The sequence below is a fragment of the Pantherophis guttatus genome, chromosome 1 (assembly GCF_059756535.1).
Source record: "Pantherophis guttatus breed Tessera chromosome 1, ASM5975653v1, whole genome shotgun sequence".
NCBI classification, from domain to species: domain Eukaryota; kingdom Metazoa; phylum Chordata; class Lepidosauria; order Squamata; family Colubridae; genus Pantherophis; species Pantherophis guttatus.
Window position 1 is genome coordinate 245,913,685 of NC_142063.1, and position 18,376 is coordinate 245,932,060.

The 18,376-nt window shown below is 39.3% G+C and overlaps 1 protein-coding gene across 1 annotated transcript in view; it reads left to right on the forward strand.

Annotated features, from left to right (window-relative positions):
* The window catches only part of AFG1L (AFG1 like ATPase), a 71,819-nt gene that overhangs the window by 32,536 nt on the left and 20,907 nt on the right, over positions 1–18,376 (forward strand). The window contains exons 7-8 of the mRNA XM_034409121.3: positions 4,260–4,318; positions 14,368–14,450. Coding sequence (XP_034265012.1) covers positions 4,260–4,318; positions 14,368–14,450 — 142 coding nt within the window. The remainder of the gene's footprint in view (positions 1–4,259; positions 4,319–14,367; positions 14,451–18,376) is intronic.

The window sequence follows — 18,376 nt, forward strand, 5'->3', positions numbered from 1 at the left end:
AAATTTGCCTCATGCGCACTGGCCTCCACAGTCACATTGCAACGGCTCTTCTGGCTTCACAGTTGGAAGGCTGACGTTAAGGCCAAGTGGAAGCTAACTGCGGCACCGTACAAGGCCCCCGACCTTTTTAGAGCCGCGCTGGCTCATTGAGAACAAGGACAAGCGGAAAATCCTCCCATCCTCATACCGCAGACCAGAACGCCGTTACACTCCATTCTCGCAGTGGCAGCCCTTTCGCTCTTCCTCAGGACCCGGGGGGGGGTCCTTTTCCCAACGACCATCCTTTTAAGGGTGAGACCATTTCTCAGACAGGCAACACTTCCGCGATCGTGGCAGACCCCAATCCTCTGCCAAGCGCCCATTCCGAGGATCCAGCTACAAGTCCTTTCGCAGGGGCAAGTGACTTCCGGTCGTCGGATCCCATCGGCGATCGTCTCCATATCTTTCACCGCCAGTGGGAGCAGTCGACTTCGGACACGTGGGTTTGTCGCACCGTTACTCACAGCCTCTCCATCGAATTCACCGGCTGCCCTCCAAGTCGCTTCTTATGTTGCCCGGTTCTTGTCTCGCCCGACAGGAAACTTCTAATGGCCGACGAGATTCACCATCTCTTGGACATTAGGGCCATAGAACCGGTACCCTTGGATCAGCATGGGACCGGCTTCTATTCTGTTCTGTTTTTGGTCCCCAAAAACTCGGGGGGCTGGAGGGGGATTCTAAACCTGAAATAGCTAAATCTGCTATCACAGATTCAAAATGCATTCCCTTCGATCGATCCTCAGCAGTGTGAGAGAGGGAGACCTCTTACAGTCAGTGGATCTCAGGGAAGCATACCTACACGTCCCAATTCATCCCTCTCACCGGAAGTATCTGAGATTCGAGCATGCGGGCGACCATTTTCAATACTGTGCCGTGCCCTTCAGGCTCTCCTTGGCCCCCAGGACCTTCACCAAATTGATGTCGGTGGTGGCAGCAACACTCAGATCTATCCCAGTGCAGGTCTTATGTTACCTCGACAACATCCTGGTCCTGTCGTCCTCCCTGACCCAGGCAACAGGTGACATGGAGCTAGTAATCAGTGCCTTCCAGAAGCACGGATTCTCGATCAATCAGGACAAGAGCCATTTAGTTCCTTCCACCCATCTTCTTCACCTTGGGGTGGTGATAGTCTCAGCCAAGGGACAGGTGTTCTCGTCGCCGGACAGAGTCCAGAGTCTCAACGAAATGGTGAATCAAGTGCTTACCCAGAGATCTGTTCCCTTGTTGCTCCTGTCACAGCTGCTGGGGAAAATGGTGTCATGTTTGCCATCATCCCCTGGGCTTGCAGACACTCGCCCATTGCAGTGGTTCCTCCTTCCATTTCAGCGGATGGGATGCAGCAACTCAACACACAGGGTGACCTTACCTCCACAGATTTGCCTCTCGCTTCGCTGGTGGACCTCACCAGCCCTGCTGCTGGGGTGTTACTTTCTAGAGCCAGACCGACTGGTACTGACTTCCAACGCCAGCCTTCATGGCTGGGGCGCGCACCTTCTCAATCAGGTAGTGCAGGGCCATGGTCTCCAGCCGAATGACGGAACAGCATAAACTTACTAGAGCTGAGGGTGATTCGGCTAGCTCTTCATCAATTTTGTCCTATCTTGGAAGGACATCATGTATTAATCCTCATGGTCAATATATCGGCCAAGGCGCATGTGAACCAGGAGGGGGGCATGCGGTCCCGGTCATTGATGCTAGAGGTGGAGAGGTTGTTGAGTTGGGCGGAACGTTACACTCTTTTAATCAAAGCAGACCACATTTCCGGCGTCACCAATGTTCGTGCGGACTGGCTCAGCAGGGAGCAGATCGACCCTGTGGAATGGCAGCTTCACCCTCTTTTGTTTCGGGAACTCATGCATCAGTTCAGGACTCCAGTCATTGACCTGTTCGCCAGCCAGTTAAACTCTCAATTTCCTCAGTTTGTGTCTCATTGGCGGAGGACTGCAATGCCCTTCGCTGTTGTTGGCCCCCAGGCCTGCTGTATGCGATCCCCCCGATTCCCCTCATCCCGAAAGTCATTCGAAAGTTGCTTATCGAAAAGGCCGAAGTACTTCTGGTGGCTTCCAATTGGCCACACCGTCCGTGGTTCACCGATCTAGTGGCGCTCTCTGTTGCTCGTACTTGGGTGATTACTCCACATCGAATCTCTCTGTGCCAGGGGGCCATATGCCATCCAGAGCCACAGTGGCTCCAGTTGGCCATCTGGCACTTGAGAGGGTCATCCTGAGGAGGGACTGCCTTTCGGACGAGGTGATTGGGACTATCCAGGCTTCTAGGTGGCCATCAACATCCCACATTTACGAAGCTTCTTGGAAGGCGTTCTGTGCCTGGTGCTCCAAGCACCATGTCGACCCTACATCAGCTGATGTCCCAGACATCCTCGAATTTCTCCAGGCTGGTCTGAACAGGGGTTTGGCCCCCTCCACCTTGGGAAGACAAACATCTGCTTTGTCCACCATTCTCATGTGCCCACCTTATCAATCATTGTCACACCATCCTTGGATTCGGGGGTTCCTCCATTGCGCCACGAGTTTACGCCTGCCTACAGTTCATCGATACCTGTCTTGGGATCTCCCACTGGTCCTTCAAGTGCTCATGTTGCCACCGTTTGAGCCATTGGGATCCGTCGCTCTCAAGTTCCTGTCATTCAAGGTGGCCTTCCTCCTGGCCATTACATCGGCCAGGAGGGTTTCAGAGCTCACAGCTTTATCCATCAGGAAGGATCTCTGCATATTTCATGCCAACAGAGTGGTCCTCAGATTGGACCCTATGTTCACGCCCAAGGTGAACTCCTGGTTTCACCGGGCCCAGGAGCTCATCTTGCTGGACTTTTGCCCGTCTCCTTGTCACCAACGTGAGGCGCACTGGCACACGCTGGATGTGCGGCGGGCTCTTCGTCGTTACATTCGTCGTACAGCTTCCTTCAGACGGACCGAGGCCCTTCTGGTCTCATTCCATCCAGCCTCCATGGGTCAGAAGGTTTCCGCCTCCACGGTGGGGCGGTGGATTAAGGCCTGCATTTCGACAGTGTATGAACTCAAAGCCAAGCCCCTACCGGGCAGGATTCTTCCACATTCCACCCGTAGCACAGCTACCACGGCTGCTTGGTCTACTCAGGCCTCTGTCTCGGATAACTTTGTGCTGCCACATGGTCGTCTATTTCGACCTTTATTCATCATTACAAGATTGACGCTTACGTCTCGGCCGAGACTTCGTTTGGGTGGAGGGTGTTGCAGTGTGTACATGTGGACCTGGATTCTGGGAGCAGTCTGCCTCCCGCCCAAGGGGTTTGAGCTTGGGTATATCCCAGCCATGGATTGTAGGAGCAGCGCACTGGAAAACGGACGTTGTCTTACCTGAACGTCCCTTTTCTGGGCGCTGCGACTACAATCCATTCCCTCCCTTTCGGCCTCCTGCTCCGAACCTGGGGTGACCTGGGTGTCTGTTGTTGCTGTTTATCTGTGAAGCACTCGTACCTTAAGTGGACCGCGCCTTCGTGACAAAGACTGGCGTGTCAGAGGTCAAGTGGGTGTGGTTGAAGCACGAAGAAAGAAAGTTTTCACTCAGTTCCTGTCAAGACTTGAAGAATAAACCCAGCCATGGATTGTAGTCGCAGCACCCAGAAAAGGGATGTTCAGGTAAGACAATGTCCATTCTGGTCATAAGTAGAGGACTACCTGCAGTAAGTAGCTGTGTAATTTCCCTTTTTTGTTTTTTTTAATTTTTATTGGCCAGTTTGAATTACTTGTATTTTTCTGTGGGATTGCAGATAAGATTTACAAAGTGTATTTTATATTTTTTTATTACTTGTTCCAATTTGCCTTTTTGGCATATTTATTCTTATAATAATGTTTGGTCTTTGGGATGTTTGGTTGGAAAAGTTAATTTATACGTCCTGTATGTGGATGCTGGCTGCATCTGTAATAGGAGCCTGGTCATTTTGTCTCCATCCAAGGCATGGGTAGAGACAGATGCCTTGGATGGAGACAGAATTACCAGACTTGCTTTCTGAATGCCAAAGATTGTGCTTTTACAGTACAATGGTACATGCCATTTTAATTATTTATTTGTTTGTAGCATTTTTGCAAAAAAAAATTTTAGATTGGAGTGAAATTAACAATTTATTTTATCTCTTTTTGGTCCTTCAGCATAAGCAATATAATAATAGAGAATTTTAGGAAAAGGACATAGCAAAGATAATACAATATGTTTTCTTTCAGATCTCTATAAAAATGGGCTCCAGAGAGTTAACTTTGTGCCATTTATTGCTGTACTAAAGGTAATAAATATATTTTTATTAATTATTTTTTAAAAAGTTATTAAGCATTAGGGAAGATCTTATTGTGTTTTCTGTTTGATAAGGGGCGTGCATAAGTGCACCAGTGTGCCTACCGTCCCTGTCCTAATATTCCTTTTTACTTACTCTTTTCATGTATTCAAATTATGTTTATACTTTTACCTATTATCTTATATATGCTTGACAAAATAAATAAATAAATAAAAATAAAATATATATGCAAGCATGAAAAACCCAGAAGAAGGAATAAAAAGTAAAATATAGATGAATAAACGAGGAGCTATAAGAGATAAAATTTTCAAGTATAACTTTACTAGTAAAAAAATTGAATGTATTATATTACTTTGGCAGAGTAAAAATCACTATTAAACTTTAAACCAAAAATGAATATCAAGAATTGTGTATGTATGAATCATAATTTCAATCCCATTTTACTAAATATCTTCTCTTTTTGATTTCTTGTAAAATGAAAATATAAATTCTATACATTGAGAAACTCACATTTTTTATGTGGTATAAATCTGTGTATTACTTTTAAAAGAGGACGTTAATTTAGACATCAATGTGTATTTCCATAATTTAGTAAGTCATTATTCCTATGATGGGTTCAGATGATTTTTCTGATAAAAATAATATAATACCCTTGAAGCATTTATTTTTGTTAACATGGCATTGTTTTTGCTTTTTCAATTTTTTTTTTGCTGGAGAACTAACTTTTTAAAAATTACTATAGTGAATATAGTTCCTTAAATCCATGTTTTCTTGTTAAATGCAAAAGAAACTAGGGGGAAATAATTTATATAACTGTGGGGTTGGTTTGATGCATGGCTAGATGGCGGCTTCCCAAATTTCATTGGCTACTTCTATGTTTAAAAACACTACCAGGAATGAGAAGGGGAAATTTACATCAGAACAGGTACAGATAGTCCTCAACTTACAACCATTTGTTTTAGTGACCATTACGACCATTGCAGCTTCCCCATGGTCATGTGATCAAAATCTGGAAGCTTGGCAACTGGCATGTATTTATGACGGCTGCAGTGTTCTGAAGTCATGTGACCACCTTTTGCGACGTCCTGACAAGCAAAGCCAGTGTGGAAGCTAGATTCACTTAAAAATCATGTTTCTAACTTAACAACTTGAGTAATTCGCTTAACAACTGTGTTAAGAAAGGTAAAATGGGACAAAACTCACAACAGAAATTTTGGGTTCAGTTGTGGTTGCAAGTCAAGAACTACCTACATTTAGTTCCAATTCATTTAAATGAGGCCTCATAAAAATTCAATGTAAATTCAACAGGGTCTCACAGAAGTTTAAGAGACCTTGCATTGGATTCTTTTGTTACTGATTGCTGGTACCTATTATAATAATCTAGTATTTCACTACAGTAGGGGGAAAATTGTTTTTTTCCCCACTTCTGATATTCAGTCAAGTGCCTATGAAATGTGTATATCGTATGTGTGTATGTATGTATGTATTTATATGCGTACAATGCATTTGATCAATACAAAAAATATCAGTAAATAATATTATATATGAAATGGCATTGCATTTATATGTTTAAATCCTTTCTTTGAAAATTAATGAGATTTTAAAATGCTTTGTTTTGTTGAATCATCTCCATATAAAATAAGCAATAAAGGGATAATATTTTTAAATAAGTGGGTAGCTTTTCCTACAGTCAAAGTAATCAACAACACATGATTTCTATAAATGATATAAATTCATGAAATTGCGTAGAAGATGCTAAAGTCTACAAATGTGCAACCACTTTTGTATTAGCTAAAATCAGTGGGGCATCTATTTTCTGAGTTAGCATATTACGTCAATTGTCATCTTTCATTTGTGGGGCCCAAAGAAACCATCTCTGGTTTTTTTTCCTTCAAATTTCATGTTTTGTGGTCTGTATAGTGACCTAATTTCACTTGAGCTGTGGCTATTCTTGAATTTCTCCTACATCTCTTATTATCGTTTAAGTAGTAGTAATGCAGCTGCATATTTCCCTGGAAGTCAATTGTGTTTCATTTTATGAAACTTGTCTTTGAATAAATTTTAGATTAGGTTACTGGCTTGTTTTCAACAGTGCTGGCTTTATCCCTACTAAATTATTGTTTTTATGGTCTCAAACTTGTTAGTGATAATAAAATGTATTTAACTACTGTTCTGTTAGGTCAAGAATGGTTCTCTCTACACCCTGGCAAATTCTGAGCCATTTGAGGGCAAAATCGCATCTTTTAGCACCAGTGAGAAAATATAAAATGTTTCTGATTATGTGTTCTGCCTTTGTCGGGCCACCTGTGTAAGGCTGAACAAATTTGTTTCTTCTGATTTCTTTAAAAAAGTCATTTTGGTGATTAAACTGATTTGTCAGTTAATTCTGTTCTAAGGCGGCGATAGCCTAGAAGCTTTCAGTACACTGAATAGTTTAAAGTTGCTTTTGTGGTCAGTGTCAGCACCCTGACCTCTGCTAAGCTGTCACCTGAGTCAGAATTCCTGGGATTAAGTCTTTGATATTGTGATGTCTTCACTTATCTATTGACTTTTTCAGTGCTGAAGATGTTAGGCCTTTTGATTTCTTTCTTAGTGAGAAGCCAAGCAAGTCTTCAATAGAAGTCTTTCTTTCCCAAGCTGTGGCAGTTGTAGACTCTGTCTTTCTTTTTTCTCTGTATTAATTAAATGGATTACTTTTGGGATATACAATGCAGTTCCGTTGTTGGGAATCACTGGGCTTAATATAATAAAAAAAAGGAGGCTCTGTGTGTCTATACACATGCAGGCATACACTCATGAATATAATAAAATGCTAGAATAGGTTTTGAATTAGATCCACGTTCACTACATAGCCCTGTTCTATGACTGCTTTTAATGTGATCTCATCTTAAGCATTTTGTCTGAAAGCATCTATGCTTTAGCCTACAAAATTAGAACTTGAGACTTTCATTTGCTCCTCTAAAAGGTTTCCTATAGAATGGGAATCAAGAGTACACTGAATGCATTTATTCATTTTGTCTCTTCTAGAACCACAACACAAATTAAATATTCAAGAACCAGGCAACAGTTTTTAAAACATTTGGATTCAATGAAGTTATTTTGAAACTATAGAAAAGTAAATTGCGTCTGTATGGAAGTGTGTATGTAAGTGCCAATTATTTTTCCCGAGCCATTGTTTGACCGTTCTTCATTTTTCAAAACAAATTGTCACCTAATGTTAAAATAATTGCGGCAAACTCTTAACATTTTCTTCCCTTTTTATTTTAATATTAATGATTCCTTTAATCCTGCTTCAGCAAATTAACTCTTTGGTTCAAACAAGTTACGCACATTTTGGAACAGCTACCTAATAGTGTTTTCTTCAGGTATTGGGATGTGTTTGCTTAATTAGCATATGGCACTTTTCTTTGCTTGTAGTACAATGTGAAATAAAGCTGAGCCCCATCTTTCTGTATAGCCCATTCCCCAAAGTCTCAGCCAGTTAATAAAGTTTGTAAGGGCTTTATCACAGGCTCCAGGAAGGTCCACAGAGAAGAACATTAATCCAATAAACATTTCATTGAGCTCATGAAAAGAAAGCATCAGGAGAAGAGAAGCTCCTGAAGAAGAAAAGCATATCACTGGCAATTTTCTTCAGGCAGAATTGTTAAAAATTTTCCAAATTAAGAAAAAGAGTCTTCAAATTTAGCAACTAAATTGTGTTAAGAATAATGGGAATAGTTTGAACCTTACGTGGTGAATATTCAAAAAAAGCCACAACTGTTTTCTTCAAAGACTTACTGGGGAGCTGGATGGACAGGGCAAGAGGAGGTTGTGAGAAACCCAAATAGCAAATAACGGTGGTTGAAAGTTGAGGGAGGGGGGGAGGAATAGATAATTAGGTATAATTAGTGTGTATGAATTGTTGTCTCCCTGCCCTTGGCTTGAATAAATTTGGAAGGAACAAATCCAAGTGGCAAAACTGCTTTGATGTAAGAGGAGTCATTGTGGCTTGGCAGCATAAAGGCAGTGTTTTATACTTCTTTCATAATGGTTGTGATACAGAAAAGCTGAATGCATGTTCACCCCCCCAAACCCCCCCTCCCAGTCTGCTTTACAGCAAGGACTTTTGGATTCCCTTGAAACAAAATGCAGCAGAAGTTTTCAGTTGTGGGTAATGAGGTACTGGACCTCATCAGAGTTAGGCATAAGCCATCCTTAGCCTTTGCTTAGATCTTAATCACTTTTGTATTGTGGGAAAGCTAGTTTCCAAAATCAACACATCTTTCTTCACTTTTTTTCCGCCCTTCCTATTTGAATCTTTGGCAAAAGGAAAGACCAATGCAGAAAAGTGCAAATCCAAGTTGAAAGAGTGGAAATCTAGTGAGAATATTTCATTCTAAGGAGAAGTACATCAGAATAGTGTATTTACATACCTGTATTTATATCTTTTAATGTCTGACGATTTTATTCTAACATATGCTATTGACTATATTCACTTCTACTTATTTGAATAATGTTAAGAAATCTGAAAATAGATTTCTATTTGCTCCTTGTGTGAAAAATGTGAATTGGATATCGATAATTCAGCATATCCTATCAAAGATCAAAATTTGATTTACATGTTGTGCCTAAACAAAAAAAAAGGTCCCAAGAAATCTTGAAAAAATAAACTACCTTATAGTTGCATTTTTTTTGTTTTTTTACATTGCAAATTTTACAATCTTTGTCAATTTATTAATTGCTATTAATATATGCTTCTATGTAGGAACAATTAGCAAAATATCCAATTAGAATTAGAAACTAATTCAGAAGCTAAATATATTCAGCTGAGATTCCAGAGAACAATACTGTTTTGGAAAAAGAAACCTTTTTCATTTTGTACAGATCTATATTATTTTAATATATAAGGAAAAAATCAATCAGTGGTTTAAACAATAGTTCAAGCAATTTGAAAACTTTCTGCAAATATCAAATGCTAATATGATTTAATTAGCCCTTAGAGGACTCATTCTTTTTCATTTTGTCATCAAACTCTGCAACTTAGCAAACAGAATAATCAGATTGCTGTGTATCTTAGCTCAAAGATTTAATCCATTTAGGGTGTCTTTTTAGATTTCCGGTATTCAAAATATAGAACTAAACAGTTACGTTAAGGAATGCCATGAGTTTTTCAGCATGAGCTTGCCATGCTTTAGAGTTGCTGTTATTAGGAAAAGGAAACGAGTGTTTAATTTAACCCTTTGAGGGCTTATTATATAGAACAAGTAGCCTTTTGTACTTGAAGTTGTACACTCTGAAAAAAGCAACACCTGAATATCTCTGAAGCTTGGATAATTATGCCCAATTGTGTTTTTGCTGGTATAGGTCACAGGAAATTCACTTGGGGTAGAGTCTGTACAAAGCTAAGATATATGCAGATTTTCTGTTGTTGGATTGTGTAAAAATTATTTACTGTTAATACTTGCATAAAGGTTAGAAAGGTTGATGAAGTGATATTTAGTATTGCTTTACTATTCACTGTGTGTCAGGATGTAATTATGACTGATTCATGGAACTGTCTTCGGAACGAACCATCTTTATTAAAATGCTGATCAAGATAAGAGCTGACAGTAATAAAGAATAGAACATTTTAGTCTTGTTGCTTTTCAGTGATTGCTAATTACCCTAGAGGTCATGTATAGTGCCTGGGAGGATTCATTGACATTATTTTCTTTTAAGTCTGCTGTTTGAACAACATCAGAACATGAAGACAAAGACTAAGTGCACATTGAACAATAGTTTGACCAAGTTTTTTATTTCACAAAATGCTGGATGATTCTTCTTTTTCTGTTTTTTTTTGTTGTTGTTGTTGTTGTTGTTTTTGTTACAGAGATGTATGTTCTCCTGAGAAGGGAAAAATCTTTATTTTAAAGAACTTTTACCTTAATTATATCCATCACAGTCATCACAAGGTCAAATGCATGAGGAGGAAACAATATATTGCTACTCTCCTATTGTTTGCTATGAGCAAAGCATAACATAATCGTTTTTCTGTGACTTTGGTTATCACATAAATCAGAATCTTTGGTCTTTTGATTAGATTAAAAGATGCATTTTACCTCACAACATACACTCAGGCTGAGCTTTAGCACAGCATCTGCTATGTGTAGAATTGAAGTGTGTGACCACCAGTTATATTTTAAGTCCAAAAGAAAGAGAAGACTTAAGAAAGATTCTCAGGAGTTAGATTAATTGGTAAAAGATATGAAGGGTGGACAATGAGGCAAACAGTGGATTAGATTAGCTAGCACAAAACGTGAAGGGAAATGGAAGGAATCAACTGGATCCAGAGTCTTATTGCACTGTGGAAATCATCATACTTAATAGTTTACTCAGGATGTACTACTTAGTGAAAGAGAGGGAGGAACAGTATTTGTAAGTCCCACTTCCTTCAGCAGTCCTCCATTCCAAGGCTTACATGATTTAAACAATTCTAGTGATAGAAGAAATATTTTTGTTTGCAATAAAATTTTGTTGTATTTTATCCAATTTGTTTGGTCAGAAATACTTAAAACTCAGGAAGTATAATAGGATCAGCGGTGGGGTGCTGCCGGTTTGCCCCGGATCGGGCGAACTGGTAGTGGCGGTAGGAGGCTCCGCCCACCTTCCTGGACGCTTCTGTGCATGCACAGAAGCGTCGCACGCACGCACGAGCGCGCGCACACCCACGAGTGAACTGGTAGCGACAGGTTTTGAAACCTGCCCCTGAATAGGATGTGGTTTGAATCAGCTTACTTGAATGTTTGCATGTTATTTTTATACAATAAGCCATATTCAAGACAATATATAGTGTCAGAAAATAAACAGATTTTTCTCTACCCAAAATTACACTAAGAATCTGGGAATGGTTGGTTATCGAGGAAAATTTATCTCCTGACAATCATATGACCACTAACTTTCAGTCACTTACCAGTCAAATAACATCAATAGAGATACTTTTTTCAGGATTTCCCCTGTTCCAAAAATCTAGCTGCTGAAGCAAAAATGAGGTATCTCTGAGCTCTGCGTCTAATCCAGTCATCAAGCTGACCCTTTATAGGGCCTATGAAATCTTTCCTAAAATCATATAAAAATAATTGAGCTCAAGATAGCTTTCAAGAGCACAGTCTTATAACTAGAGCTACAACTAGCTGGGAATTTGAGCAAGAATTTTTTAAATATCAGCCATTTATAATATAAAAATCAAATGCATTTGAAATTTAATAGCTATTTGAATCACAATTGAGCATAATGTTTTTTCTAACGCTTTTACTGTATGTAAATTGAACCAACGTCTTGCTCTCTTAAGATTCACGTAGTTGTTTACATTTTCTGCTATATATTTTCATCCATTTTAATCTATAGTGTTTGTACATTATACAAACTATAATCAAGGGTATTTTGTCAACTCCTCAATGGAAATAGTTTTCCCTGGAATAGAGTGGAGACAAGGAAGAGGAAGTGCCATCATAGGAGTGAACACCCATCTACATGAATAGGATTTCATGTGTTGCCATTTCTTTAGATTAGCTCCCAAATGCTGTTTTTCCAACCAGAACCAAAACTATACTTGTTGGCTTACAGGATAGTAAATTCAGTAAATTTCCCATGGCATTTAATTCCAGTGTTTCCCATATATCCTGAACCTTCTTGATGTGTTGATTTACATCTAACATTAAGTTCAAGTTAACATGGCCCATGGTCAGAGGTTAGGGGAACTCTAGGCCAGTCTAAAATGTCCATTAGAGGAGTAGGTTCCCTGTCCTTTCCTTTTAATGAAGTTTGACAAATCTGATTTATATATTTAATGGAAAAATGTACCGCAAGATGTAAATTAAATTCTTATTTTATTTATTGCATTATCTATATTTCCTGTTACTACTTTTAGAAATCAAGCATCACTGGCCAGCAAGTTTTCTAGTCTTCTTTGGAGGGTGTTTGAAAAACTGTAAAAACATTATTGATTTTTTTTTCTTGAAATATAGTAGATGTGCTACTGCTGTACTAGCACTGTTATCGTGTGCTGGTTCACTTCTGGAAAACTTGACTCTGCCCACATATTTAGAGTTGCCAAGTTGGAAAAACATTGACCTAGGGAATATTTATTGCAGAGTCTCGGAGACACAATCTAGAGCAGGTGTCAGCAACCTGCAGCTCTGGAGCCACATGTGGCTCTTTCACCCCTCTGCTGCGGCTCCCTGTCACTCAAAATAGGTGTCACAACTGCCAACATGCAACACCCACTGGCACACTGTTAATTGAGCTTTTCAACTCCCGGAAGGCCAACCATGGATAAATCAAAGAAAAGAAAAGTTTCAGAAGAAAACAGAACATTTAATTCAATTACATATGCTAGTTTTGTGGCCGCTCAAGAAATAGTCAGGCACAGGAAGGGTTTTGTGGCTCCCAGTGTTTTCTTTTCTGTGGGAAACGGGGCCAAATGGCTCTTTGGGTATTTAAGGTTGCAGACTCCTGATCTAGAGCAAGTCTGTTCATTGTAATTATGGAAGGAATGCTATCCTTCAGGAGAAGATCAAAAGTCGTCTTTCCCTTGATGAAGCAAGACATCATACCACATCACTGCTAGATCTGATATATCGCAAAATAAAGGAAAACCTTTCTGTTGATATATCTGAAAGATGTGTATGTTTCTGCATGGTTAGTATAACCAGGAATGTGGATTTTGTGATGGGACTTAACTCGTTTTCTACTAATTTATTTATTTATTTATTTATTTTTTAAATTTTTATACCGCCCCCTCTCCCGAAGGACTCGGGGCGGTGAACAGCCAAAATTAAAAAACATACAATATAAACATTAAAATACTATAAAAACAAAATTAAATTTATATTGGCTTCCCCCAATTTAAAACCGATTACCCATAATGTCCCAACACATTTAAAATAAGTAGTCCATTGAGAGCCACTGCTATTTGATGGAGAAAAAAATCATTCAATAGCAATATTAGCAATATTAACTTAAAACACCGCTGTGTTTGTTACCCACATAACACTATTTCTACCTTTTTAAGCTGAAGGGAAAGCTTTATAAATATGTTTTATCTTTCAAAAGAAAAGACAAAAAGATTTTTTGGATGTGCTTGGTGCATGTGAGAGAACTTTTTTAACCATCCTAATTAAATTTTAGAATATGATTGAATGATACACATACACAACTATGCTAAGTAGAAGTAGTAAACCAACACCCAATAATCTGAATAGCTGAATAATTCATAGCCTTGAGGCTAAATGAGGTAAGAAGTCACAGTTCATATTTGTGAAAGTGAAATCGTTTCTTTGGCACTACAAGCAGCTCTACCTGACTATGCTACTAATTCAGAGGGAACAAGAGTAGGCTTTTAACACTAACAGATCAAATACAATCATATCAAGATTTTAATGTAAACCAACTGTGTTAGGATTGTAGCTTTGAAAATTAAGGGTGAAAAATACAAAGACTCCCGTTAAAAGTTCTTTAGTTGCTGATTAGGAATCCCTGATGGTGATTAGTGAGTATGGAATGCAATCATGCCTGTAGGCTTTAATCAGTCCTATGATGGAGAAGTCAGTTACCCAAAGAGAGATCCAATTAATACATGTGTTGTTTCTGTTGGATGTATTATTTTTAAAAGTTAAAAAAAGAATAGATGGCAGGAAGATACGCAACGAAGTACAAATCGGGGTATGGATTTAAATTTTGAAGAAAATACCAGCTTTTTGTTTAGAAAAGAATGTTTGATATTGCACTTCTTTTATTGTTTTGGTAATAAACGTAGAGCCCCGGGGTGTCAGCTATTATTTTAAAAAGCGTAAGAATTCCATATATGCTTTTGTGAGCAAGTTTCAGATATGCAAGTTTTATTTATACAGGTTATTTGCCTCAGATGCGCTTTTTTTTTTTTTGCCAGTACTGTTACATAAGTGCTTATTTTTGCGCATACGGTTTTTTTGTTGTTGTTGGGAGAACAACAAATGCAAAGTTACATCTGCAGCGTCTGACTAAGAGAAGTAATGCCACCTTTCTTTTGTTTCTCTGCTCAGAAATACTGCAACACCATCCAACTGGATTCTGGAATTGACTACAGGAAGCGTGCACTGCCTGCTGCAGGAAAGCTGTACTATCTGTAGGTAGAAACTATGACTGACTGTGCATTTTATTACAGTCACAGCAACTTTTAGAGGGGGAGGAAAACTGAACCAAGTTAGTCCCATAGTCAACTGCTATAAATCCTAAAGACATTGCTCATACCATCAGATAATATTTCCAGTATCTCCAGTAACATCTTTTTTCAAATCTGTGACTGAATTAAGGCTAATTAGAAGTGGGGGGAGGTATGGTGCTTGCAGAATGGAAGTGACAGATGGCTATAAAGCAATGAATATCCTCTTGCAAAGAGTGTTCAATTCCCTGGTAAATAAACGAGAATCCTTATTGTAGTAAAGTAATTATTTATATAAATAGGGGCTCATTTACTATTTGGTGTTAACATTTGGGGATTCAAAACTTAGTCTTATTTTGACAGATGATCTGCTTGTATCTAGGATGTTGATTGACTTCAGAATTCTGTATTTCTGATAATGATAAAAATGAAGCTATAATACAACTATCAGTACAATTTATCTGTATAGCTCTGATTTCTTCTTTCCCTAATGATAGTTTACCCTCAGAGCAATTTGGGAATACAAGTATATGTGATATAAAGTTGTTCCAACATCTGAAATGGAAAGTGGTTTTAATCAAGCCAATAGAAAAATAAATCTTCTGGCTTTTATTATGGTATTGTTTTATACGACTATAAGGATTTTAAAATGTTCTCCACTAGTAAAAAGAGCAGTCCTAATCCAACTCTGTATTCTTTCCTTTGGACTATCTATACTACTATTTAAATATTCTACAAATCTGTATTTTTGGTGAGCAATAAATAAGTACCTTTAAAAAAGGTAGGCCTCAACTTATGACCATTATTGAGTCCAAAATTTGTGTTGCTAAGCGAGACAATTGTTAAGTGAGTTTTGCCCCATTTACAACTTTTCTTGCCATAGCTTTTAAGTAAACCACTGTAATTGTTAAGTTAGTAAAATGGTTGTTAAGTGAATCTGGTTTACACATTGACTTTGCTTGTCAGAAGGTTGCAAAAGTGACCACATGACCCCAGGGCATGGCAACCGTCATAAGTATGGGTCAGTTGCCAAGCGTCTGAATTTTGATCACATGAACATAGGGATGCTGCAATGGTTATAAATGTGAAAAACTGTCACTTTTTTCAGTGCCGTTGTAACTTCGAAGTCGCTAAACGAACTGTTGTAAGTTGAAGAAAACCTGTCTTTCCATCTAGCCCACCAATGGATTTCCCATAACAGATTTTTGGAAGGAGTCATTTTAAGATATGCTGAGGCTAGATTACATTTTACTACAGTGAAGGATATATACTGTAGATGCTTGGGAGAAAGAATACATAGAACCGGCATTGCATGCCACTTCATAGGCAAGAATTACAGAATGCTAATTTTAATGTAGCACTCTTAATAAATATATTTCTTATGTGTATTTTGTCCCAGATACGTTGGGATTACAACTCCCACCAATCATGAGTTTTATCACCAATACATCATAGTTCACCAAACATAATTTGTGTGAGCATGAAAGGCTGCAATAGTAAGCAATCATAAACGTGATCCTACCCTTAAAAGCTAGGAACCAATGTGACATTGTGATTAAGGTGTTGGAGTAAGACAAGGGATATACATATTCCAGTGTACCCTCAACAGTAGAGGCCCCTGGTTGACTTTGGGCTATTCACTTCCGTTTTATACAGTCAATGTGATTAAGTTTTTGTTTTGAAGAAAAATTAAGGAGGGAGCATCATCTACTGTATTTTTCAGAGTATAAGACACTCCAGAGTAAAAGACGCACATTAGTTTTTGGGGAGAAAAACAAGAAAAAAAAATCTGCCTCTGCCTACCATTGGTATTCATCTGGCTAGCGTCCTTGCAAGCAAACAGCAAACAGCCTGGTCAGCTTCAGCACATTATTGCAGCCTGATTCAGCACGAGCAGCTGATTGGCAGTTGGATTAGCCTCCCAGAATACTGCCAATCAGCTGTTCCATGCTGCGGGGATCACCACAGCCCATTGGTGCCTCCGTGCATTGCGTTTTCGGCCTCTGCAAACCCTGTTTTCGGCCTCTGCGTGTCGTGTTTTCATCCTGTTCCAGGCGGCGGGGATTGCTGCCGCTGACTATCCCTGCCGCCTGGAACTGGCCAAAAATGCGCCGCACAGAGGCCAAAAGCAGGGCTTGCAGAGGCAAAAACACAACATGTGGAGGCGGCGATTGGCAGCGATATACTGTGGCGATCCCCACAGCCTGGAACAGGCGGTAAATGGGGCATGCGGAGGCCGAAAATGCGACGCATGGAGGTCAAAAACAGCTGAAGGGTGGGGGGGCCAATGGATGGGTGGAGCCTTGATAGTACAGTGGTCTACGCACCCTGTTATTAACATAGCTGCCTGCAATTTACTGCTGGTTCGAATCTCTCCAAGGCTCAAGGTTGACTCAGCCTTCCATCCTTTCTAAGGTAGGTGAAATGAGGACCCAGTTTGTGGGGGCAATAAGATGACTTTGTATAAATATACAAAAGTATGAAGGCTATTGCTTAACGCATTGTAAGCCGCCCTGAGTCTCCGGAGAAGGGCGGCATATAAATCAAAATTAAAAAAAAAAAAAAACATTCGCTGTATAAGACGCACAGACATTTCCACCCTTTTTGGGGGGGGGGAAGTGCATCTTATATTCCAAAAAATACAGGTATATGCTGCATGAGCTCCTGAATGCAAATGTAACGAAAGAAATAAATATTATGCCTCTCACTATTAGTTATCAGGGAGTGGCCAAGATATTTTGCCAACTAAGGATGAAGAGAAAAGAAAATTGTTGTCTTCTGCTCTTTACCAAGTGGCAGTGTGAGGGAGTGAAGTTGATACATAACTCGAGATGGCAAACATATCCAATATATTTTCCTTGGGATTGGGATTGGGCTGAGAGAGAGTGACTGGTCCAAGGTTACCCAACAGGCTTTCATGGCTAAGATGGGACTTAGGACTCACTATTTCTTGCTTTTTACTGGGTGTCTTAATCACTAGACCAAACTGCCTGTGCTTTGGAAAAGCAGCTGCAGCCAGGAGGAAATGCTTCTCCCTGCCAATAGTCTTGAATTACACCACAGCCGTGGATCCCACTTCTGCCACCATTGGTTCTTTGCTCTCCAAGGATTGAACACACCACAGCGTAGCAAATCATAGCTTGTGGTATTGGCATTTGAATGGTTGTCCTCTTGCCTGTTTATAACAGCTGCCAATCGAGAGGGAGAGAGGGGGAGGGGGGAGATTTTTTCACTCTGTTTTAGCATCTTTGGAGACCAAAGACCCCTCACAGACAGTTGAGGAAATAAAAATTATCAATACTTCTCTACTTCCAGAAAATAAAAAATACAAGGATGTAATAGCATTTATACTAACATGGCAATTTATTGTCTTTTATCAAAAAGGCTAGTCCAGCTCTGGACAGCTGTCTTAAGTTGCATAATGGGTGACGTTGAAACCAAATTTCTAGCTCTACCAACAGATGCCCCAGAGGCATCTGATAGGAAATCTGGCTTGGAAATTTTAACAGCTGCTATTAACATTTTAAATTTTTAGCACCTTCTAAATTTTAAGCAAAGTATTGCATAATTTATTTTTTTAATTGATAAAAAGAACTATAAATATTGGGTGACTTTTTATTAAAAGTAAAAAGACTTATTTTGATCAACTCCTTGAATATATCAACTAAATTATATTCAGAAGAGTTATAGATATTCTAAAATGTCTTAGGGTTGTAATCTTGATTCTGGACTCCAGTAGCCAGCAGAAGAGAGATCAGTTTTACTCCAATCTATTTTAAGTGTTGTCTGTGTTATGAATACACATAATTCCAAAAGGTTCCCTCTCAGATGTCAGTCAGCTTTTACCTTTTTTATAAAATATAGACAGGACTCTGCCTGTCTCATTGTTG